The 23,376-nt window shown below is 34.7% G+C and overlaps 1 protein-coding gene across 3 annotated transcripts in view; it reads left to right on the plus strand.

Moving 5' to 3' along the window:
* Positions 1 to 23,376, plus strand: part of TTC21B (tetratricopeptide repeat domain 21B) — a 33,658-nt gene that overhangs the window by 2,888 nt on the left and 7,394 nt on the right. For all 3 annotated transcript variants that reach the window (XM_063400590.1, XM_063400592.1, XM_063400591.1), the window contains 21 exons: positions 1,241 to 1,363; positions 2,786 to 2,943; positions 3,338 to 3,422; positions 4,129 to 4,227; positions 4,808 to 5,000; positions 5,887 to 5,984; positions 6,485 to 6,685; positions 8,460 to 8,589; positions 9,055 to 9,212; positions 10,153 to 10,377; positions 11,136 to 11,374; positions 11,688 to 11,760; positions 12,618 to 12,728; positions 13,087 to 13,225; positions 14,660 to 14,766; positions 16,082 to 16,270; positions 19,182 to 19,292; positions 20,413 to 20,494; positions 21,268 to 21,418; positions 21,814 to 21,975; positions 22,427 to 22,622. In XM_063400590.1, the coding sequence (XP_063256660.1) occupies positions 1,241 to 1,363; positions 2,786 to 2,943; positions 3,338 to 3,422; positions 4,129 to 4,227; positions 4,808 to 5,000; positions 5,887 to 5,984; positions 6,485 to 6,685; positions 8,460 to 8,589; positions 9,055 to 9,212; positions 10,153 to 10,377; positions 11,136 to 11,374; positions 11,688 to 11,760; positions 12,618 to 12,728; positions 13,087 to 13,225; positions 14,660 to 14,766; positions 16,082 to 16,270; positions 19,182 to 19,292; positions 20,413 to 20,494; positions 21,268 to 21,418; positions 21,814 to 21,975; positions 22,427 to 22,622 (3,030 nt within the window). The remainder of the gene's footprint in view (positions 1 to 1,240; positions 1,364 to 2,785; positions 2,944 to 3,337; positions 3,423 to 4,128; positions 4,228 to 4,807; positions 5,001 to 5,886; positions 5,985 to 6,484; positions 6,686 to 8,459; positions 8,590 to 9,054; positions 9,213 to 10,152; positions 10,378 to 11,135; positions 11,375 to 11,687; positions 11,761 to 12,617; positions 12,729 to 13,086; positions 13,226 to 14,659; positions 14,767 to 16,081; positions 16,271 to 19,181; positions 19,293 to 20,412; positions 20,495 to 21,267; positions 21,419 to 21,813; positions 21,976 to 22,426; positions 22,623 to 23,376) is intronic.

Raw genomic sequence — 23,376 nt, forward strand, 5'->3', positions numbered from 1 at the left:
ATTAATAGGACATTTTGGTGAAATAGCAGTATTTATGACTTTGCTTGTTGAAACAATGGTAGTTTGGTTTTGGTTGCGTGCCTTTATTCTTAAGAAATATTATTTGCGTATGTTGCTTAGTGTGAAATATTTCCAGCTAAACTATTTTAAAGTATTTGAAGTAATTAATTATTTTTTTTTTACAGACACATGCATAGAAAAGAAAAAGTACATTAGTACTTAAATATATAGATTTTTTTTTTGTTAAGCTGACTTATGGTTAGCTCATTTTCTAGTTTGGTAAGATGAAATTATGTTTAAATGTTTACACCTGATTTTTTTTAGAGGTGATTAGAGTGTTTAAACTTGGTGAAATAGGATTTGTTTAGTATACACTTATTTTGATAAGGTAGTTTATGTACTCCTTGTATAGAAGTACAGCACTTGCCTTTCTTTAACAAATGCTTGAGGATATAAAGTTCAGCCAGTTTCCATTGTATGACAAAATCATGACCCTGATTGTTAGCAGTTACAAAATTGCACTTCTGCTAGCCTTTGACTTTTAAATACAGGACTCATTTCCTTACCTTCTAAAAGAGCTAGTGTTATTTTGTATTTAAAATTTTTGTTTTGATGACAGTTACAATTTGATTAAATAATTCAGCACTTCAAAATAGATTTTATTTACTTAAGCTATAATCAATGTTTGGAACACATAAGACAAATTTCATTCATTACGAGTAATAAGTTCTTCAATGAAAAGACATTCACCTTTTTAAAGTTTGGATGTTCTTTTAATTACACTTTTGAGTATTTGAGAAATGTCATGAGTTTTGCCTTTCACATGCAAGTTTTTCAAAGTAGAGGAAAAACCACAAGTTTCTCACTTTTTTCAGCACCAGTATATTTCTTCGTGTCTCATATAAACAAAATCTTAAGAAAATATTGTGCTGCAATGTTTGCAGAAAGTATTCTGTCTAATGTGATCACATTTGTGAGGTTTTGTTCTGATTGCTGAGCATGTTAGACTTGTTTGGTGCCACTGTCCTTTCTCTAATTCTGTAAGTAAATGTACTATTTGATTAATTTAACTCTAGAATAAATTGCTAAATGTTAGGTTATGCTACAGACTGGTTATGTCTCTGAAGCAGTTAAAATAGATACTCAAAGTCCTTTATTTAGGTTATGTCTGCTTATTGTATCTAGTATAATTTTCTATTACCTAGTTAGCAAAGAATTCCAATTTGTATTTTTTTAATAGGGGTTAATTTTGAAAGCATGGCTTGATCTCACCTGTGGGAAAGAAACTCACATTAAAAAAGCTCTGAAATACTTTGATGAAGCACTGCAGGAAGGCAATGATGTTTTTGCACTGCTTGGTAAAGTAAGTTTACTTCATTATTTCAGCTCTTCCTAAATGTCATACTAGTCTTATAGAGTGATTGGAGAGATGCTGAGAAGAGTAGTGCCTAATGAGATATAGCTCAGACCCTGTAGATACTTCAGGGTTCTTATGACACCAGTGTAAAAGAAAGGTATAGATTAAATTCAGTTAATCTAAATGTGTGCTGTGGTTATGATTTTGCTATCACACAAGAAAACCTTTATGTTAATGTATTTATATAAAATTAGTTTCAAATCACTTGAAAATGTACAAATATGTGGTCTCTTCCTTTTGTGACACCTATGCACATTACAAAATTGCTGTGTACCAAAATGTGGTAAACACTGTAGTGTGATTTTTTTTTTTATATTGTTAACACTCTTTTTAAGTTGTCATTAGTTTGTTTCACGTGTTCATTTGTGCTCATGTAAACATCAATGATTATATTTCATTAAAGGAGTGGCATGCATTGTTTTCTTTACAAATTTTCTGTTTCAGAGCATATTACTTTATAGTGCAGACATTTTTACTCATTAACATGATGTTTGTTTAGTATTCTAAAGCTGAACGTAGAAAAAAATTTTCAATGACTATTAGAAGACTGAAGTTCAGGAGAGTGTGCACAATGGTATTTGGTTAGGTGTGTGTGCTTGGCTGCATGTGGACCGTGGAATTAGATTAAGAGCATATGTCAAATGTAGTTACTGTAATTAGGGTTTAGACAGACAAGAATTTTACTAGGGCTTAAGAAATTAACTCTCAGAAACTACTGTGTTTGCATCATTTCTGTCTTAAAAAGATGAAATAAAACAGCACACATACAGTCATCTGGAATATGGTGAGTAAATTCAAAGCATCAAAGTAAAACAGGGTTTTAAGTCCTAATTTTATTTCCACTTGAATTAATTTAAACCTGTGATTCTTGACTTCTGAAAGTTTTGTATTTGGAATACCCTGTGAATGGCTTTACAATTACAAAATTGTTAATTCTGTCAACAACAGTAGTTACCTGCTGAGTTTAGATTTTTACCTGGTACTTACCTCAGAGTTTGAATAAATGCTTCGTCAGTGGGTTGTGTTAAATATCCTGTAACTGTGGGATACTTCATACAGAGGTATTTGAAGCCTAATAAAACAATTTTGCTTGTCAGCTATGTCTGTCTGTTCTCGCTTGCAAATGGTTAGTAAGTTGTAAGTACTGCAGTCGCCTTTGTTACAGACACCAGGCTTTACATATCATCCTTTGCTATTTTGTTGTTGCAATACGTCTAGTTGTGGTTGATACTCAGGTAAAACTATTACTTCAGGAGAGAGTTTTTTCTCTCTAGCTCTTTTTCCTGGTTTCTGTATGAAAGAACTTCTGAATCATCTCACCTGTGTGAGTTTACAGGCTCTTGATATAGCTTCTCTTCCTTCTATTAGGCCCAGTATTTTGAGGTCCGACAGAATTATTCAGGAGCTCTGGAAATTGTGAACCAGATAATTGCAAACTTCCCAAACTTCATTCCTGCTTTCATAAAGAAAATGAAGCTACAGCTCGCCTTGCAGGACTGGGAGCAGACAATTGAAACGGCACATAGGTTGAGTATGAAGTAGCACACCACTAAGTTATTTTCTTGCCATGTTTACACCCTAAGGACACTTTGAAACAAAAGAAGATAGGTTTCCATTCATTGTTAATGAATATGAATTAGTTGAATCAGTTTTTTAAAAATAAATTTCAAGTAAATTAAGTTTTGTTAGAACCCAGCCTTGCAATTCTGTGAGGAGGCTACATGGATACATGAATTCATTTTGGATGGAAGAGGATCGTTCTTGAGATAGGCATGAAATAAGAGCTGTGCTTTCACTTGAGATCTATGATGTAAAATGACTGTGAAATACAAGTTACTCTATTCCTCTTGTAGGAGAAAATAGATAATTGAGCAAGTGTTTGGTTTGGTTTCTTTACATTCACCTTTTGTTTTGCTTTAGACTACTGCAGAAAGATTCCTTCAATTTAGAAGCCATAAGAATGGAGGCCCTGTATCATCTGTGCAGGGAAGGAGATATATCTGAGGTGAGTCTTTTTATTAGCAAAATGTTGAACACAACATAGTGCATGTGGTATTTAGTCTCTACAAAGGCTGTCTTCTTTATGTATTCTCCTCATGTACACTGGCTGCTCCTGTGCTGCACTAATCTGCAGGACATATATTCACTTATTCTGATTTGAATAGCTACTCTAGCTTATTGCTGAGGTGTTTTCTGGATATCAAGGAGAATAAAATTTTTAACCTCCATCTTACCAGGTGTCAAGCCAAACAGTGTCACATATAACTAAGAGTCACTTCTATGGAAAAAATTCAAGGCCTGTTGGGTTTACACATTTCAGGTGCCTGCATCTAAAACCATATTAAAAAAGCCTGTCTACCTTATTACTGTATGCCCAGAAAATCCCCTTAGGTGATTTGAGAAACCAGTGTTAAAAACACTTGGAAATGCTTTGCTTTTGAGCATGCATGTCTTGTATCAGACTTAGCTCAAGCTTTCACCTTTTTAGAGGATGAATAAAGGACACATGGTCTGCTTTATTGTCACTTTACTATTCCAAAGTATTGTCTTAGGTGTTCTCAAGACTAACTCCTCACCCTGAAAACCTTTGAATTTACACTTCAAGACACTAATGCATAGTAAAAATGCGAGTAGTTTATAGCGCAAAGTCTTTGATTGTCCTAATTTTTAATTCTTTCTATTATTTATTATATTATTCCTTTTTCTCCAAGGCTTCAGCAAGACTTGGAGACCTGATTAAAGCACTGGATAGATTAGAACCACATAATTCTGAGCTATTCTGTAAAATGGCTTTAGCTTTCAGTAGAACAGTGAGTATGCTTTTTTTTTCCCTTAAGCAGCATACATCTATATATCCTGGGAGCTTTTGTATTTTTTGGTTGACAGATGTTAAATGTCTACTAAAAAAATAGAAAATTGTGGACAATTGAAATAGATTAACTCATGTAGCCTTGGTAACCACGTTTTTCAAGTCTTGTATTCATGAGTTACAATGTTTAGACCATCTCATTCCAAATATGGATTAACCACTTGCTTTTAAGTAAGAAACAGTGAAAATACACTCAAATGTTCACCAACCATCTTCTTACTGCAGGAAACTGACAAGATTAATCACAAAACCTTGAAAGAGAAGGTTTCTTTAATCTCTGTATTTATCAAAAATTGCTGTAAGGAAGCACTCAAAGCAGCTATTCCTTATTGTATGGTATTGTATATTTATGTTTGAATCCATCCCCCCATTAATGTCACAGTTTTTATGGAATTACTGCAGAGTAATTTATTTTTAGATGAGATGATGTCCGTACTGATCTGGCTGTATTCAGTATGTTTGTCTAATTGAATCCAAAAACCAAGAAAAGCTTAAGGCTTAAAGATTGTTCTTACCATTAGTGTGGCCGGAACCAGCTCATCCTTCAACATACACAAACCTTAGTAAAAAGAGCATTTGATTTGGCATCTGACAATGCAGAATTTGCTACTGAACTTGGCTACCAAATGATTCTACAAGGGAACGTGAAAGAAGCCCAGAAATGGTACCAGACTGCTATGACACTTGATGAAACAAGTGTTTCTGCACTAACTGGTAAGGTCTTACACTTTCTTTAGATTTTTACTAGACAATGTTTTTTGATCAATTTTTCCCATCACTGGGAAAATCTGGAATTACTAGAACAGGAGCACTGGGTTGTATTTTCAGATTCATTGTGTGCTTTCATTCTTGTGGCACTTCTTCTTATTGAAAAATTAATCTTTTCTGTTCTAAATTAGAGCTCTCAAAGGAATATTAGGAACAGACATTTTGCTGTATTTTACTTACTTTATTATTTAATTTCTGTAGTGCCAAAGAACTAGAGAGCTCTTAGGCACTACAAAAATAAGAAAATCAAGAGCATGATAGAACAAGCTGTTCATGTTCTCATTTTGTCCAAATTAGATTGAAAACCGTAATCAAGTCAAAACATCATACTTTGGATATATGTGCCACATACAAAAACCCCCACTTTATAATAAGTCCCATTTGTGTCCAGAAAATGGAGTGTAAATATGTCATATTTGCCTGACGTGTATTTTTCCCTGTATTTTTTCCTCCTTGACTTTGCCATGGCCTTAAACAGTATTAAAACTTTAGATGGCAGGAGTGGTTTATGTGTGTGTGCCTGAGGTTCGTTTTCTTTTGTACTTCTTCAGAATTGAAGCCAGGCTTTATGGTGCTTCTCTTTAGTCTAGAACCAGTTGAAGATTTACCATTTCAAACTGCATTATAAATATTACTGTATGAATCATGGATCACCTACCCTCGGTTTTTCTGCGTGTGTAAAATCTGCATTACCACAAGTCTCAATCCATTCTTTCTTTTCCTGTTACTTCTTTATGAAGAGGTTGAGGAGAGGAACAGTTAGTTCTGGAAAGGGAAGCACGTGCTTGACTAGGAGGATGAATTGGCAATAAAGTCTTTCCATGTGTTACAGGAATTATCCGTTGTCAGCTAATACAAGGGCAATTAGAAGATGCGGAGCAGCAGTTGGAGTTTCTTAATGAAATTCAACAGTCCATTGGGAAATCTGGGGTAGGATGCATCTTTCTTTACTGAGATACTTTGATTACAATCTGAACTGTGGCCTTCTAACTATTACATGTTCTGTATTTCAGTCACTTGAGCAGAGCATTCTTAATGGAGTTCTGTTAAGTCCAAGTTTCAGTTTTTCTGTTTAAGTTAGTGTGTTACATAACTTTGCAACCAGGCTGTTTGCTTGCAGAGGAAAAACATCACTTTCTAGCTGTGTTTTTTCTCTGAAGGTAAGTTTGAAATGTCAGGGAGGGACAAATATTAATTATTTTCAAGATTTTGGGATCAGACAAATGTAAAGCTTCTTGCACAAATTAAAGGAATGAATTGGTAGAAAAATCATCAAGTGTGCTTTACAATATAGTGAATGTCTTAGAGTATCCCTAAATATAAAGGATTGGATAACATTAATAATTATGTAGTATTGTATGAGTAACAGATGAGTGTATCTGGAATATGCAAAATGTTTGGTGTTTTGTGGTTTTTTTTCTTTTTTGTAGGAATTATCTTTCCTGCATGCAATCCTAGCTATGAAAAAACGTAAGAGACAAGAAGAAGTTTTTGCTTTATTGAATGATGTCCTGGATACTCACTTTTCATCTTTGCATGGATTTCCTCTTGGTGTGGAATATTTTGAAAAACTAAACCCTGATTTTTTGCTAGAAATTATTAGAGAATATCTTAATTTTTGTCCAGCACAGGTAAGCACCTGTAGATCACATCTGTCTGAATTTGGAATTTTTTTGTTTTGAGACCAGTTTAACATGAAGCAAAAAATAAGAAAATTTTCCCTTTTAAAATGTGAATTTATTTTAAGTAAGAGTATGTTTTGGGATATTACACCACTGTTTAGTCAAAGTAATGATAAAAATATGTATTTTGTGATATGAGCAAGTGGCAGTAATGACAACTGAGGAAATTTAGGATATTGATTCAATGCACTCTGTGTGTGTAGTTGCAGTGTCTTAGTATCTGTAAGGAAACTGTAATGGTACAATGAACAGAGCTATCTTGTTATGAGAACAGGAGCTTCACACTGACCACCCTATTCATGAAATATCTTTGTTGGCTTAGGATATCTTTTCAATATACATAAATTCTTTCTTTTGTGTGTTGGTAAAAAATAGTGGAATACTGCCTTTTTATATTGTTCATTCCAGTGAAAAATCTTGCTTACTTAGGTGGCTTAATTTTCTGTGACTGAATTTGTGTGCTCTAGTTTTGGCACAAAGGCATGTAGAACTTAATAAAATGAATGGGGACCTGACATCTTTAAAGCAGAAGAAACACATTTAAAGTTTCTTTAAATAGTGTCTTCCTTAAATAGATTATTCTGAAATAGCTGAGAGCTAACTCTGTTATCCTGTCATTATTTCTAGCCTAATTCTAGAATCTTTCCATAAATATGGTTATGTAGAGTTTTAAAATCTTAACAGGAAAACAAGTAGATTTCCATTGTTATGGACTGCCTCACCATCTATAAGAACATGACGGTGTTTGAAAGTCTAAAACATCAGTAGCAGTGACATTTTCGTGTCACAGATGGCGATGATAGGAAGTGCCATTCTGTGAAGTTGTGCTCTTATCTGAAGACTTCCCTGGGATATGTTCCAGAAGTATTGAATGGCAGTGATGGTTTTTAATTGGAATTAAAACTGCTCTGCTGAATTGTGGTCCATAGAAAGATTTTTAGAAGAAAAGATAGGCCTTTGCTGAAGTTTCCTTTATCTCTTTATTGCAAAAAAGACTGCATGGTGTTTGGAAGTGAGGAGTTAGCTAGGTGGTGGAGGCTTCCATTTTGGTTTTGGGTCCTGTGGAAATACTATTTGTGAACAGAATGGTGTTTAGGTTGCCTTTCCCTTTTTTAATGTATAAACCAGTTAGCAAACTAGCTAAAGTAACAGAGGGAAATGAATAATGTTTCTGATAAAAAGCAACTAAAATGTTGTACATTGTAATAGCAGTACTTTTCAGCAGTCTATTTTCAGTTTGTTGCTAGCAATATGGATATATTCTGTGGTGTGGACCAAGGGTAGGCATGACAGAACCAAAACCTTTTCTTCCCAACCTTCTCATCATTCATTCCAGCTTCAGCTTTCTTGAAATTTAATTCATGGTACTGCTGTCTTGGATGAGTTAGCCTGGTAATTCAGAATGTGTAACCAAATGTTTATGGCCTGACTCTTCTGCGTGTGTCAGGTCTGAAGTGTTTTATTGTCCTTGAATTCTGAGGCTGTCTTGGATTCCTGGTGATATCAAGAAGTTGCCTCCTTAAATTTCAAAAATTTTTAATAGTTCTTCACAACAACAGCTGCTTTAACTGTAGGAAATAGCAAGGCTCTGCTAATGCTCGTTTGAGTTTAAAGTGAAACTCAAACCTAAAATGAAATCTAAATCTAAAACCTGTTGACTCAAATGCTGGTTTTTGTTAGTTTGTTGGGGTTCTTTTTGTATTACTTGTTTTTTTGCTCCTAGCCTGCAAGTCCTGGGCAGTCTCCTTCACCACTTCTCAAGCACTGTGCTTCAGTTCTTGAAACTGTTGTAAAAACTGTGCCTGGTCTTCAGCAAGCTGTCTTTTTAGTTGCAAAAGTGAAGTACTTGTCAGGTAATAGTTCTATGAATGGGTAGTAACTGCCTCCTTAGTTTATTTAATACAAAAAATTAATTTTACACTTGTAAATAATAATGAATACTTTTCTTTCACTGCAGAACATTATGTTACAGCTAAGTGAAGAACATTTGCTCTTCACCTTTTTGTCATTTATATGAGAGTATCTTTATTGTACAGGCATATAAATACAGTATTTTTTAATCTATTTTTTCCCAAAAAAGTTAATTTATTGAATGATTTACAGGTAATTTACATATTTTACAGAGCAATAGGAGAATGTCATACCTTTGATGACTTTTGATTTCATGTCATAACCCTATAATACTTTGTATATTAATTTATTCACTAGATGCTGACATTTAATTAAAAAAAATCGGTGAATAAAAATGCTATGTATATAACCTCTGTATTTCATATCAACTGCTTTTGTTACTTTCCCTTCCTTTGCCCACTTCCTAGGGGATTTTGAAGCAGCCCATAGCAATCTACATTACTGTCTGGAAAGGAACCCTTCTAATGCAGATGCACACTTACTGATGGCCCAGGTGTATTTGGCTCAAAACAATACCAAGTTATGTTCTCAGTCCCTGGAACTTTGTCTAAGCTATAATTTTGAGGTGAGTTGAACAAAAGAATGAAAAAATTTTATTCAGTCAGTCATCTGAAGTTATATGTTTTTGTATATAATAATTTTCACCTGAACTTTTTATAATTCTTCCACTACAAATTTAATATCTAAATGTTGATATGAATGTGGTATCTGAATATTTATCAAAGGAATGACCATGAAGACAAAACTAATACCTCCCAAGTTACTTCATGGGTCTTATACATTGCAGTATGGGATTTTTGATTTGTTGACATCAGTGGAACTTTATGTAGGATTAGCAGAGAGTTGGGAGCACAGGACACACACACAACACCACTCTTTAGGTCTGAGTTGTGCCCAAGTGTCTTGAGACCACTTAGATGAAAACTGCTTGAAACTGAAACTTAGCTGAATTTAGCTGAACTAACCTTAGCTGAAACTTCTTTGCAAGCATGTCCCATCTTCTTTCTTCGTACAAGAAGGCTGAAGATTAATTAGCTACCTAATTGAGGTTCTTGCCATTTCACAGAGCTGTGTTTCCCTTACAGACTTTTTGTTTCTTGTGAAGTATGTTTTAGGAAGGTGAAGAGTGGCATGCAGGACTTGTGGCAAATAATGATTGCATACTTCCTTTAATTAATAGCCTTGTGAAGTGTGCACGCAGCAATGTGAGAGACACTCAGAATACCTTAAAATTCAGTCTAGTTCAAAATAAAGCAGCAACTAATGTTGTTCTATCCTGTCTCTTCCCGTGTAATAGTTTTTCTTTGTAATTAAAACCTTACTAAATGACTAGTTTGCATACTCTGACAGTCCTTATATTTTCATAAGTAAATTTCTGAAAGTTAATTTGTGTGTGTTTGGAGGAAAAAAAGAAACCAAAGTCAATATTAAAAAAAATCTTGCAAGGAGTTTGAATACTTTACCTCAAGTAAAATTTAGAAACTCTTTATCTTGTGGTTTTTTAGGTTAGAGACCATCCTGTGTATCACTTAATTAAGGCCCAAACCCAAAAGAAGGTGGGAGAAATATCAGAAGCTATTAAAACCTTACAGATGGCAAGGAATTTGCCTGGAATGAGAAAAGCTACAGGTTCCTCAAAAACAAAAGGAAAAAGTATTGAAATTGATGCAAGTGATCGTGTGTCTGTGTTCCTAGAGTTGGTAGAAGCTCATCGTTTGAATGGAGAACCGGTAAGACGGCAAACCTGCTAAAATACAAAACACACCTAAAAACAAGTCTCTCTTCCCATTTCTATTAGTTCAGAGTGGAAAACCATCACTTCTTTACCAAGAGGATTTGCTTAGTAAAATTTCCAGCATGTGAATATCTGGTTTGAGAACTTAAGTACCTTAAATTGTACAGAGAAAAAAAAAACAAAAAACCAAAAAACAAAAAGCAACCTGCTTGCAGGTGCTCAATGTTGAGTCTACAGAAGCCACTTCACACTGCTGATGTTCATTTACTGGGATGTAGATCCCTGTTTTGTTGTCAGAATGCTATTAGCAGTAGTTTTGGATCATGTCCTTGTCTTTGTGTAGCAGTATTCCTATTATCAGCTGTGTCTGGATAAGCAGTAGGACACTACATATGTATAAGACTATCAGAGAAGCCAACAGTCCCATGGTTTGGGGGCCAGCCTGCTCAAAGCAGGACCTGTTGGAGCAAGGTGCTAAAGACATTCTCTAGTTGAAGTTTGAGCATGTATTTATATATATGTAACACAAATGTAATTTTCTGTAGTAAGACTTTTTATAGTAGTCCATATTGCGGGAGTTTTATTTAAAAAATCAAAAACACTGCAGCAAAACAAGTGGATTCTGTGGTTTGTGGTTTTTGTGTGGGTTTTTTTGGTTGGTTTGCATAATGCCCATAAATGCTTATGATGTCTTTATTTTTGGCTGTTCAATGACAAAAACTAAATTAATTCTATTGTTTTCATTATTTGCAGCATGAAGCTGCTCTAGTCATCCAAGATGCCATTAATGAATTTTCTGGAACACCTGAGGAGCTAAGAGTTGTGATTGCAAATGCAGATCTGGCAATTGCTCAAGGAGATGTGAAGCATGCCTTGACTATGCTCCGCAATATTACACCTGAGCAGCCTTACTTTGTACAAGCTAAAGAAAAAATGGCAGATATTTATCTTCAGTATAGGAAAGATAAGAAGTTATATGCAGCCTGCTATAGGTAAAAGTTTGTAGTGTGCATAAATAGTTTTCCAGATGTTTGCTGGTAGCATGGTGAACTCATTTTTTCTTTTTACTGCAATAAATGAGAAGTACCTAGTGACATGAATTCATCTGAGTAAATGTGGCAACTTTTAAAATGATAATTGGAAGTCTTACTTTGAAAAGATATTTCAAGATTTTTTTTGTTGTTGTTCATGTTCGGGAAATAAAAACTAAAATCTGTAGAGGATAAAATTATTGTGCCCTTTTCTTGTTTAGACACCAGTATTGACATGTTAAATACTGAGCAAGGTTTTGTCTTCTGTTTCCAGTGACCTAGTAGAAAAACTGCCGAGTGCTCACACTCTTCTTCTTCTTGGTGATGCATATATGAATATTCAAGAGGTGAGTGCTTGCTAGAGATGAATGGAATATTTGAGTCGTTTGTTGACTTTGTCTAGTTGAAACATTGTGGCTTGCTGACTCTTATTGATTGATGTTTGTCAAACAGAAATTGGTTTAAGGATGTAAAACAATAAATATTGACTGTGAGTAATTGTTTAAATAAGAAACTGTTGAAAATACACTTCTCCTAAAAGCTTACTTGGTGAAAGTCAAGGTGGGAATGTTTTCTAGAAGACCTCTGCCTCATAAGACTAATAGATACCTAGAGTGAGAGCTAAATTGAAATCACAAAGAAGCTGGAGATGTTTAGAATAGTGTTGTGAAACTTAGAATAATTGTAGGTAACTTAGTTCTCATGCTGATGGCTTTACTTAAAATTATAATTGTATCGTTCCTATACATTCTTTGCACACTTTGCTTTCTTGATGAACTGGAAATGCTATTTAATATTGTCAGAAGGCAATGTAGTCAAGTGGACATAGGAATTTGAAGGCTACATGTTTAAATTCATGTGCTAAAAAAATCCAGATTGAGTTAGGACATGCAACTGTTAGTTTAGATTACTAGTTTGGAGATCTGTAGATGATTAATGGTTGTTTTCATATTAATATTTGTGTGTGGTTTTCTCCCTAATGAAGAGAATTTTCACAGAAAGTGGAATTTGTTCAATCTGCCATAACATGTCTAGAGGAGAAAAACAGATCCAGCACTAATATATCTGCCTCTTTGTTAATTAGGGAAGATAGTAGTAGAGAAATTGCATTGAGGAATTTCTGGAGTTGTTAGCAGATTTTGTTTTCTTTACACACTTTGTATCTCATCTTTAACTTATATGTATTTATGTTTTACTCTTAAAGCCTGATGAAGCCATAGCAGTCTACGAGCAGGCCTTGAAGAAAAATCCAAAAGATGCATCTTTAGCAAGTAAAATTGGAAAAGCCCTAATCAAAACACATAACTACTCAAAGGTATTCTATGAGGATTGTATTAGGTTAGTTGAGTACTGTGTCAACATGTGGGCTTTGCTTGGGTAAAAGTATTATATTTCAGACTGCTAAAATAGACATTTTATCCTGAAAGTTTGTAGATTCCCTTCAGATCATCTGGCCAAAGGCACACTTGATAGAGCCACACATTGATGGATTCAAGTCTGGTGAATTGTAGTTCTGGTGACTTGCAGTGGGTTTGGGCCTGCACTCAAACCCATGTTTAATTACTTCTCCATTAAAAAAAAAGTAAAGAAAATTGTAAGCACGTGTCATTAATCACCTAAGTAATAAGGTTGTTGTCTTTAAATTTTATGAAACTTTTTCTTCTTTCTTCAAGGCAATCAGTTACTATGAGGCTGCAGTGAGAAATGGTCAACAGAACTTCCTCTGCTATGATTTGGCTGAGCTTTTAATGAAACTGAAGCAGTATGAACAGGCAGAAAAAGTACTTCAGCAAGCTTTAGATCATGAGCCTGGTAGGACTATTACTAATTCACAGGAAAACGTACAATTTCTACTGTTGTGTTTTCTGCATGACTCTAAGGAGTAAATGAGTTCCTGGGCACTTTTTTTGCAGTGATTTAATTATATTTGTTAACCTTTGTGGCTGTCTGAATGGAGAAACAGTAGTATTAGTAGTCCATTCTGTAATGTTTTCTTATGTCACTATAACAGTTTTATATTTTGCAGGAGCATATTGGTTTTCCATCTTGTTTACTTCTTACTGAAAGAGTCCTCTGATTTAACATTGTATTCCTGTCCTAGTTAAGCCTTTGAGGCTCTGATTAATTTAATAGTCATGCTCAAGACAGCTTGATTTTTCTAGTGTGGAAAAATAATTAGCAGTAAATACAGTTTGCCCCATGTACTTTAAAACCATATCTTCTGTCTTAAAATGAACCAAAAAGTCTTTTTTTTAATGCCTTTATGTTTTGATGTACACACATTCTTTAAGAGAACAATGTTTATTTTGGCTGATTAGGAAAATTATTGAACAATTTAATAAATTTTTATGGAAATGCAAGAATATCCTTTGTGGAAAAAAGAAAGAATTATAGGAAATATACTGAAGGGAATGATCTTTTATGGTCCAAGTTGCACGGTCTAACCTCTGATTTAGAATAGCATGTCACAATTACAGCACCTTGAAGACCAGTTTTCTGATAGAGTATACCTCTAGATACTCCTTAATTTTAATAAAGATAGAACAAAAACTTTGGTGGCATCTATATTTTAATATGGGACTGTGCTCAAATACTAGTTTGTCAGTAGAGTAAAATAAATTTTAGACAAGGAAGGCTTGAATTCTTCAAATACTAATTTATGCATATGTATTCTAACTGTTATTCAAAAGCAGCCTGCTGCTTTTAAGTATATACTAAAATATTTAGTTAAAATAACTCTGTATTCATGTCTCTTCCAGACTCTAGCAAAAGACATGTAGTTTGAAGTCTGGCTAGAAATTCCATCAAACAATCTCATGCTTTTTGCATGTAGAGTAGCACATTATATCAATTTGGACATTTTTCATTGACTTTGAGGAGGATTTAGACAAGAAATGTCAGGAATGGCCTTATTTCCTGTCCGCTTACATCAAAATATTTTCTCTCATGTCTCTGAAAATTCAGATAGATCAGACAGTCAATTTTTTTTAAATCTCTTTGCATCTTTCAATATCTTTGGCCTTAAGTCTCACTTTGTAGTCTGTAATGTTCACTCTGCTTACTACCAACATACTCTGCCCACCAGCAACGCACCAAGTCAGATCACAATTCTAAGTAAGATGGAGCTGTGAATTTTTCATGTAAGCTCTTGCCTGGGGGATGTGATGAGTTTCTTCTTCCTTTGACTTTATTTAGGGGTCGGTCAGTTACTTCAAGAATAATGTTTGTGTACTGTCATTCTTTCAGTTAATGAGTTGTCTTCTCTAATGGAAGATGTACGTTACCAGGTACTTCTGGCAAAAATTTACAGCAAAATGGAGAAGATTGACAGAGCTATTGCTTCATTACAACAGGTAAAGAGGAAAACCAAAAATCCCTGTGAAAACTTGCAATGTCCTCATGTTTACTTACTCCTGGTTTCACTTTCATCCCATATTCTAACCATAATATCCGTGTGAATGTGGAAAATGAGTGTATGCTGGGGATAAAGCACCAGTGACTGCTGTGAAATGTGAAGTACATACGGTGTTACACAGTCTGAGCTTTTTGCAAGCAGTGTTATCTGAATTTTAGATCAGAATGCAGGCTTTTACTGCAAGCCTGCAGTCTTACTTTGCCTTCATTTGTGTCTGGAGCATAGTTTTAGCATCAGGTGAAAATAAATTGGCCATGAGGACAGCTAGATTACATATCTTTAGCTCAGCATTGAAAACCATTCACAGAGCAAAATGGAACAGCTTTCAGTGGCTACCTGTTGTTTTGTTGTACTGCTAAACAGCATTATTAGTATTAAATAGCAATAATAAGATCTGTCCATTCTGCAGTTCAGTGTTATCCCTCAGACTGAGGCTTGAAAGAATGAAGTTGGAAGCTAGAAGTGTAATCCCTTAAAAAATGCTTTCTCTACAAAAAGGTTTAGCAAGAGATATGGTCAGTACTTTTTGTTCTGTTATACCTCCACTGTGTGAAAGTGAAGGTAACAGAAATGGTAAGCCTTGGTAGCATCTTCTGACCAGCAAGAAAAGTGTGCAGATTGGTTGGAAAGGTAATTGTATGTATGGGTTTAAATACCAATATCTGTAAGATTTATCTTTGTTAAATTCTTAGTTATTTTTGCCTTATAATGTACTTTTTCCTTTCTCAAAGTTGACTTTTTTCCCCAAAATTCTCCTTTAGTAAAATTCCCCCTAAGCAGTTTCCTTCTCTTACTCTTTTCTTTACTTCTTTAGTTCTTCCAGGTTTCTCACTATATCACATTTCAAAAAACTGTCTGTCTTTTGGGGATTTTTTTGTTGTTTTTACTACTGCCCTCAAAACTGTCCTTCCTTGTACCCATTCTCCTTGAAATATTTTCCTGTTCCTTTTCCTTTTGATGCCACACTCATTTACACAAAAACACCTGCATTTTGATTTCAGCAGGACTAACTTAAATGTCTTAAACAGGTTTCTTCCCTTGGTTTTCAGGAATATGTTAGAGGTTCTCCCTAGATGTTATTTTGTGTTTTAGTTCTAATTCCCTGCTAGGCAAAATGGTAGGGGTGTAAGAAGCAGAATAGTATTAGTGCTTCCTTCTCTTAAAAAAAAAAGACAAGTACACTGTTCTGTAGTGGATAAATGAAATGAATTCCTTTGCCAGTGTTTGACTGCTTCCTGCTTTCTCCGCACCAGGCTCGGGAATTCCAGGGCAGGGTGCTTAAACGGGCCCAAGTAGAGCAGCTGGATGCAGTTCCTGCACAGAAACAGTTAGCGGCCGAGATTTGTGCTGAGATTGCAAAACATTCGACAGCCCAGCGAAACTATGAAAAAGCAATTAAATTTTACAAAGAAGCCCTTGTTCACTGTGAAACCAATAACAAGGTCAGTTCTCCCTCTGACTGTTTTGCATTGTTTTTCCATTCAGTTTTTAGAGGTAGCTGAACACTTTTCCAGTTATGCACAGGATAGAATAATTTGCAATTATTTCTGCTTCATGATATATATAAAACCTTGAACTTTCTCCTCTTCATTGCTTATCATGATAGAATAGTTGCATGCACTGCTAAATTCTGTCTCTTGCAAGAACTCCTGACTCAAGTGGTGTCTGCATGCACTCCCACTGAGCCTGTCTTCAGGTACCAGTAATAATGGAGATTGTTTAATCCTGCTTGGTGCTTGTCCTCTGAAATGAACTCTCAGTGATTTTGGTCAGTGCAGACAATTTCTGTCTTTTCTGTGTCTACTTCAGCAGTTTTCGACTTTTATCTGGACTTGGTAGAATTCTGATTTTAGTCACAAAATGTTGCTCTTCTTGAGCAGGATTATTGTACTGCTTCTCTCTTCTCTACACAGTCTCTTTTCCACAGGTTGACGAGTACAGGTAAATTCAGATTTATTTTTATCCTCCTCTTCCTTATTGTTTCATAACCCTGGGCTTTGGAATTGAGAGGGAGAATTAAAAGTCTAAGAAATTCATAATTATAATGAGAACAAAATTTAGCTGTCATCTTTAGTGAGGTTTTTTTCTAGATTAAAAATAAATACAATTTTTGTTCGTTTGCCATGATTTTCTGTCATAATGATGTTATATACTTAGGTGTATGTGAAGACTTCCTATTTTGATGCTTGTTATTGACCAGCTGTCACAAGCTGCTACATACATCATCTAGTTTTAATATTTGAGCTCCTGTGTTGTGATTCCAAGAATCTAGGTCCTTCCTAAAGCTACAACTTCAGCATATTTGAGACAGACTTTTCTCAAGGCATCTTCTAAGAGTGATACGGAGAAGAAAAATAAATTGGGAAGGGAATAAAAAACATCATTAAAATGTTGATTTCCCCATTCTACTGTTAAGAGCAAGGAGACTGCCTGTCATGGTACAGGTACAGCTGTGGCTTTTTTATCAGTATCAGAGCCTTATTTTGTCTTTCATAACAATACTGAAATACCAGCATGGCATTTCCCTTCAGTTCTTGCTAAAATCATACCTTTGAGCGATTCCCATTGTTACAAGGTAGACATTTGTACTAAATATCTGTTAGATATTACTGAAGATTTTTGCTTTCATCCTACTTTGCTAGCAACACAGAATACAGGGACATCTTAAAAAATAAATCTGAATTTCTGATTAATAACTTGCTGCCTACTTTTTGAGTAGTGAAAGCAAAATATTTTGTTACCCAAAACTAGTATAATGGAGTTCTCAGTCTATTTTTTAGTTTCAGTAGATTTGAATTTGTTTTCTTCTCTTCATTTTTGAAAGCATTGCTAGTACAAGATTAGAATTGAGTTCTTTTACAAAATATTATTTTGAGCTGTTAAAAGTCCATCTGTTTCTTGACACCTTCAGCATTTATGTTTCTTAAAATTATATATGGAAAAGATGGAAATTCCTTTGAAGCTGTCTGTACCTTGTTTGGTCAAAACCAAATCTGTATTTTGGCCAGAGTAACACAGAATGGATTGAAATACTGCATTCATTCAGGTAAATGTGAAGAGATTGCAGTCCATGTCAGAGGGGAGTAGTTTTATTTTACATGGTTTAATCTGGTAAACCCCCTCTTTGTTTCCTTAATCAGATAAGAGGCAATGCAGTTTTCAGATGCAGACTTGAAGGGGATTGCATCATCCACATCATTTTATAGTATTGTTGTTTGTGTTGGAGTTGAAAATTTAGAGACCACTTCCACTTACTAGAATCCAGTGTAGAACTCCAATTCAGCTGGCTTTTTCCCTTCCTGCAGGAAGTATTCCTTGACTCCAGGACTGCCTTTTGGTATTGCACTGAGTTGTGCACGTCAGAGCAGCAGCTTGAAGAAAGCTTTCATAAAGTTCTGACATCCATGCATTCTTTGTATCATTTCAGTGCTTACCCACCTGCCTTCCTGTTTCAGAATTACATGGTACATGTTTGAGTATGAACAGAACTCAAGGAAGTAGGAAGAAAGCAGTTGTTAAAAATTGTGCTGGAAGCCTGCATGTTCTGAACAGGATGTTCAAAGCACTGTTCTGATTCAGAAGTGCCTCTCACAAGTGCAACTAGTGAAAGAATTATGATGCAATTATAAATGCTTCCCTTTTGGAAACAAAATCAAAACACCATTTAAAATTAAGTAGGAGTGACTAGAGTTCATCTACTGCTAATTTTGCTTTGTGATCAGTTTACCTTCTGTTTGCTTCAATAGAAACTTGATGAAATCTATGGTAACTTATGTTTATAAACTTTTCTGTGGCATTTTATTCAGAATAGTCTATGATGGGACTTCAGCTTTAAGAATGTTTGCTGGTGTACATTTCACTTGTCAATATTTACTCTGTGGTGGCTTCTCAGAAATGGATTCACACAGAGTCTTAATGTGGTAGGTTGGAAATTCAAATAAGAAAATAGTTTCTTCTGAAACTTACTTGTACTCCAGAATTAGTTGGTGAATGTTAATGAGATATTTAGTTTTTTCAATACATTTAAAATTACTTTCACTTATATTTTTCCAAGAACATTATTCATACCAAAATACTGGTGTCTTTGGAGCAATACTACCTGAGCAGTCCTGTTTTCAATATACCTTTACAGTATCCCTCAGAAGAAGAAAAGTTTTGTCTGTTTTGAAAAGTGAGGGAATGAAAATGGATTCCATTAATTGACTGAGAGCCTACAGGAAACAACAGAAAAGGTTCTCTCTTTAGTGGAGATACAATTTTTCCCTGGAGTCCTATAACATCAAGTTAATACTCAGAACTGAAAAAGCTTTCTGGATCTTTGAATCACATACAGTTAAATATTTTAATATGCAGGCAATGTTGGAACTTGCACGTTTATATCTTGCACAAGGTGATACTGATGCCTGTCAACATCAGTGTTCCTTACTGCTGAAGAACGACCAAGATAACGAAGCAGCAACGGTGGTATGTGCTATTATAATAATCCTGGATCAATGCTTTTTGAAGTTTGTGTGCCTGCAATATGATATATTTATAAAGCACTACTTTTTAAAAAGCCTACGGCTTTGTGATTTCAAAAAAATGTGAAAAATCCATGGCAACAAAATGTTTTTCTGTTTATGGCAGCTGATGTTTCAATATGAAGTTTCTAGTAATCATAGCTGTTGTTCTATCTCAACATAAAACGAGTCTTTAGAAGTAAAGGAAAAGTAGTTGTAGCAAGATTGGATAAAGTGTGGCTCAGTGCATGTTGTATTGATAATTGGCTAATACTCAAGGAAGAAGCTATTTTTCCAGCACAGTAATATTATTTTTTTTAAGTGCTAGAAGAAAGTAACTGTGTATTTAAGGTAATTTTATAGCATCATTCAACCTTAGTTAATCACATTCCTACTTAACAAGTTTTAATCACAGCTGCAGGTTCTTGTCCAGGACTTGTATACTTCTTGGCCTAAAAGACAGCTCAATAAACTGAGCAGCTTTTGATATAACACACTAGGAGCAAAATTATTTCAAGATGGGACTGATTTATTTTCTTGTAGCAGTGTAACATCTGAAATTTGTTCTAGTATGGTACATGAACAGAAGTAATAGCCGTCTTGAAATATGTTATTAAATCTACTCTATATTAGCTAACTATCAGTGGAGGGAAACTGAAATTAAGTAACTTGTTTTACCTTCCCTGCTGAAGTGAGCTATCATCCTTTTTTTTCCCTAGCTTTAAACTAACTGTGCTTTTCCATGTGCATAATATGCAGTTATTGGAAATAAAATTAGAAGTAAAACTATGCAATGGTAAAAAAAACATATTTGAAAGATATGGCAGACTACTTAATTACCTTTTAATTTTTACCTTATGTGAAAAGGTGTTCATGTACTTGATCATTACTACCTGTGTGTGTTGTATATCGTGTTTGTTTTCCAGAGAGTAATAAAAAGTCCAAGTGGCTTTACTTCTTGTGCAGCTCCTGCAGCACTTTAAAGCTATAGTTATAGCTCTCTGCATAACCAGAGCTCATTATTTATAATTTGTATTTTTACATTTTCACAATTTCTTGTTTTGTTTTCTCTATCAATACTGTAGATGATGGCTGATCTCATGTTCAGGAAGCAAGATTATGAACAAGCTGTTTTTCATTTTCAACAGCTCCTGGAGCGCAAGCCAGGTGAATGTTTAGCAGTGATACTTTTAATTTGTTCTGATATATAGTTCTAACAAAAGACATGAATAAATAGCTGAATAAAAATTCTTTGCTTCATTAAAAAGTAAGGTTTTATTTATAAGGTAGTTGATACTAAAGCCAAAGACCATTATCGTATATAAAACCATAAAGATATTTTGATATGATAAAAATTGTTTCTTGTAGATACAGTAATTCACTTTGCTGCAATGTAATGTGCATAGTTTACCTGAAATCAAATACAAATAGGGTGTTATTTACTTGTTCACTGTAAAGCACTTTCTTTTGTATTAAAAATGTCAAGTGCATGAACACAAAGGTATTATTTTATTTGAAGACTAATAAAGGAAACTTGCCTTGGACAGCAGTAATTTTTTTTAGCAATTTTCAAGTTGGGACCAGAGAGCTATTAAAATCTATTAAAATTTTACTGTAATGGATGTAAAGCTTTATAATGGGCTTTGAAAGAAAGCATAAGAATGCAGTAAATAGTTTTGAGTGCTTTTGAAAGTGAAGTGCAATTATACTTCTGTAAAAACCTGTATGAAGATACTGCAAGTATCACTTGACATCTTCATTCTTGTATCTGAGGTTACTATGTCAATAATAAATATGTATGTAAATACATAAATATGCCTTATGTAATAAATCATATCTCATTTTTATATGTGAAAAAGTTAAAGCAGGTTCTTTATTTCTTAACTTATTCATATAGCAAATAAACAGAATTACAGTGTCCTAATTATTTGTGTATTTAGATAACTATGCAACCCTGTCTCGATTAATTGATCTATTAAGAAGAGCTGGGAAATTAGAAGAAGTCCCAAGATTTCTTTTAATGGCTGAAAAGCATTCTTCCCGAGCAAAGCTTGAACCAGGATTTCACTACTGCAAAGGACTGTATCTTTGGTACTTGCAATTATAATTACGATAAGATTTATTTGACTGTGTAGTATAGATTTAAATTAATGTTCTTGTTATCCATGATCATTTAAAGGTGCTATGTTGATTTAATTAAGGTGTCAGGATTTAAGGAAATTCTCAGATTCTCTAAATATCTCAGGATGTTCTTCCAGGTACAATAATGTAATACTATTTTTCTTCACATTTTATAACTTGTTAGATTATTTTTAGTTTGCAAAAACAAGTTCCTTATAATAGCATGTGTGCTGTCAAAACCTTGCATACCAGTGTGTACAAATGGGTCATCTGTTTTTAAATACTTGGGTTTCTTGGGATTTGGGTGGAATTTGGAGCAGACAGTTTTCCTTGCCTGGCTTTAAATATTTAAATTATCCATGTAGGTACACAGGTGAACCAAACGACGCACTGCGACATTTCAATAAAGCTCGCAAGGACAGTGACTGGGGACAGAATGCAGTCTACAACATGATTGAAATTTGTTTGAACCCAGATAATGAAACTGTGGGTGGAGAAGTCTTTGAAAATCTCGATACTGACATAGGGTAGGTGAATTAAATAAATATTGTTTGGGTTATTTTGTCATCTCCTTCGTCTGCTAGAACAAGTTCTGGCAATTTAAATTAAGGCACGCTGTCTGCCCCTTGACAATGTCCCTCAAGTTAAATTGCTAGAACTTTGAGATCATCTAGTGCTTTGAGTATTCTGTGTTATTATGAGAGACCATTCTATACTGTAATAAGTGAATCTCAAGCAGAAAATGTAGAAGATTTTCTCTGGAGTGCTGGTCACTTGCTGGTCACTGTTACAATCAACTTGTTGGGTTGGAATTGCTGTTGGGTTGGAATTGTTGAAGAGAATCAATGTGGAATGCCTATAGACCAGAGCCATTTTTCTACAAAATGGCATCTGTTTAGCACAGAAGCAGTTCTAACTTGTAATTAATTTGGTGTGTATTAAAAAAATAAACTTATATGAACATGTTTTTTCTAATAGTGATTCTACAGAGAAGCAGGAGTCTGTGCAGTTGGCTGTAAGAACAGCAGGAAACCTGCTGAAGGAGCTCAAGCCTCAAACCATGCAGGGTCACGTTCAGCTGCGAATCATGGAGAATTACTGTCTCATGGCAACCAAACAAAAATCAAGTGTTGAACAAGCACTGAAAACTTTCACAGAAATAGTTGTGGCTGAGGTTAGTAACCTGTCTCATTTCCTCACTCTTTCCTTTCATACTTACTACATTTTTTTACCTAGTCTTGCAATTTAGTTTCAGCAACAGTGGCATGTGTTAGTGCTAGTTGCTCTAAGGATCATTTTCCTATCAAAGGATATTTCCTATAAAATTTGAAAAAGACATTTCTGAAGTAACAATACATTCTAGAAGGTTTTGGTTGAATTGCAAATTTAGAACCCAACTAAACGCTAATATTGCTAGTTACTGAAATGTTAGTAGGATGTTTGGTTGCTGGGCTTGTTTTTTAATTCCCAGGCTTGCCAGCAGTGTGTCTTAAGATGTAAATCTATGCAGTGCTTCATGGCAATCTGACCAAATTTAGACTGCAGGAAAGATTATCCATCACCTTAAAATTCATCTTTATGATAGAAATCTTCAACATTTCATAAATATTTGCAGTTATTGGTTTTATGATTAATAATGGATGTTCCCGTTAGCAGCAGCTTTCAACAGATTTTATTTCAGCAGGTGTAGAAAGATTTAGTCCATCAGAATGCTATAAAATATGTAAGTTGCTACTAGTCTTTAACTCTGTGCTGAGCTGCACCTTGTCTGAGATGAGTATACTGAGGCAGATCTTACGTGTAAGGCAATTCTGGAAATCACAGACAAGGTGTCCCTCAGCCCCCAGTATTGACTTCCCAGGCCTGCTCAGAATTCATCTGAGACCCTGTGAATGTGGCATCTTTTTCACATGGGGACAGTTCCACCA

Source organism: Prinia subflava, chromosome 6 (assembly GCF_021018805.1).
Source record: "Prinia subflava isolate CZ2003 ecotype Zambia chromosome 6, Cam_Psub_1.2, whole genome shotgun sequence".
NCBI lineage: Eukaryota > Metazoa > Chordata > Aves > Passeriformes > Cisticolidae > Prinia > Prinia subflava.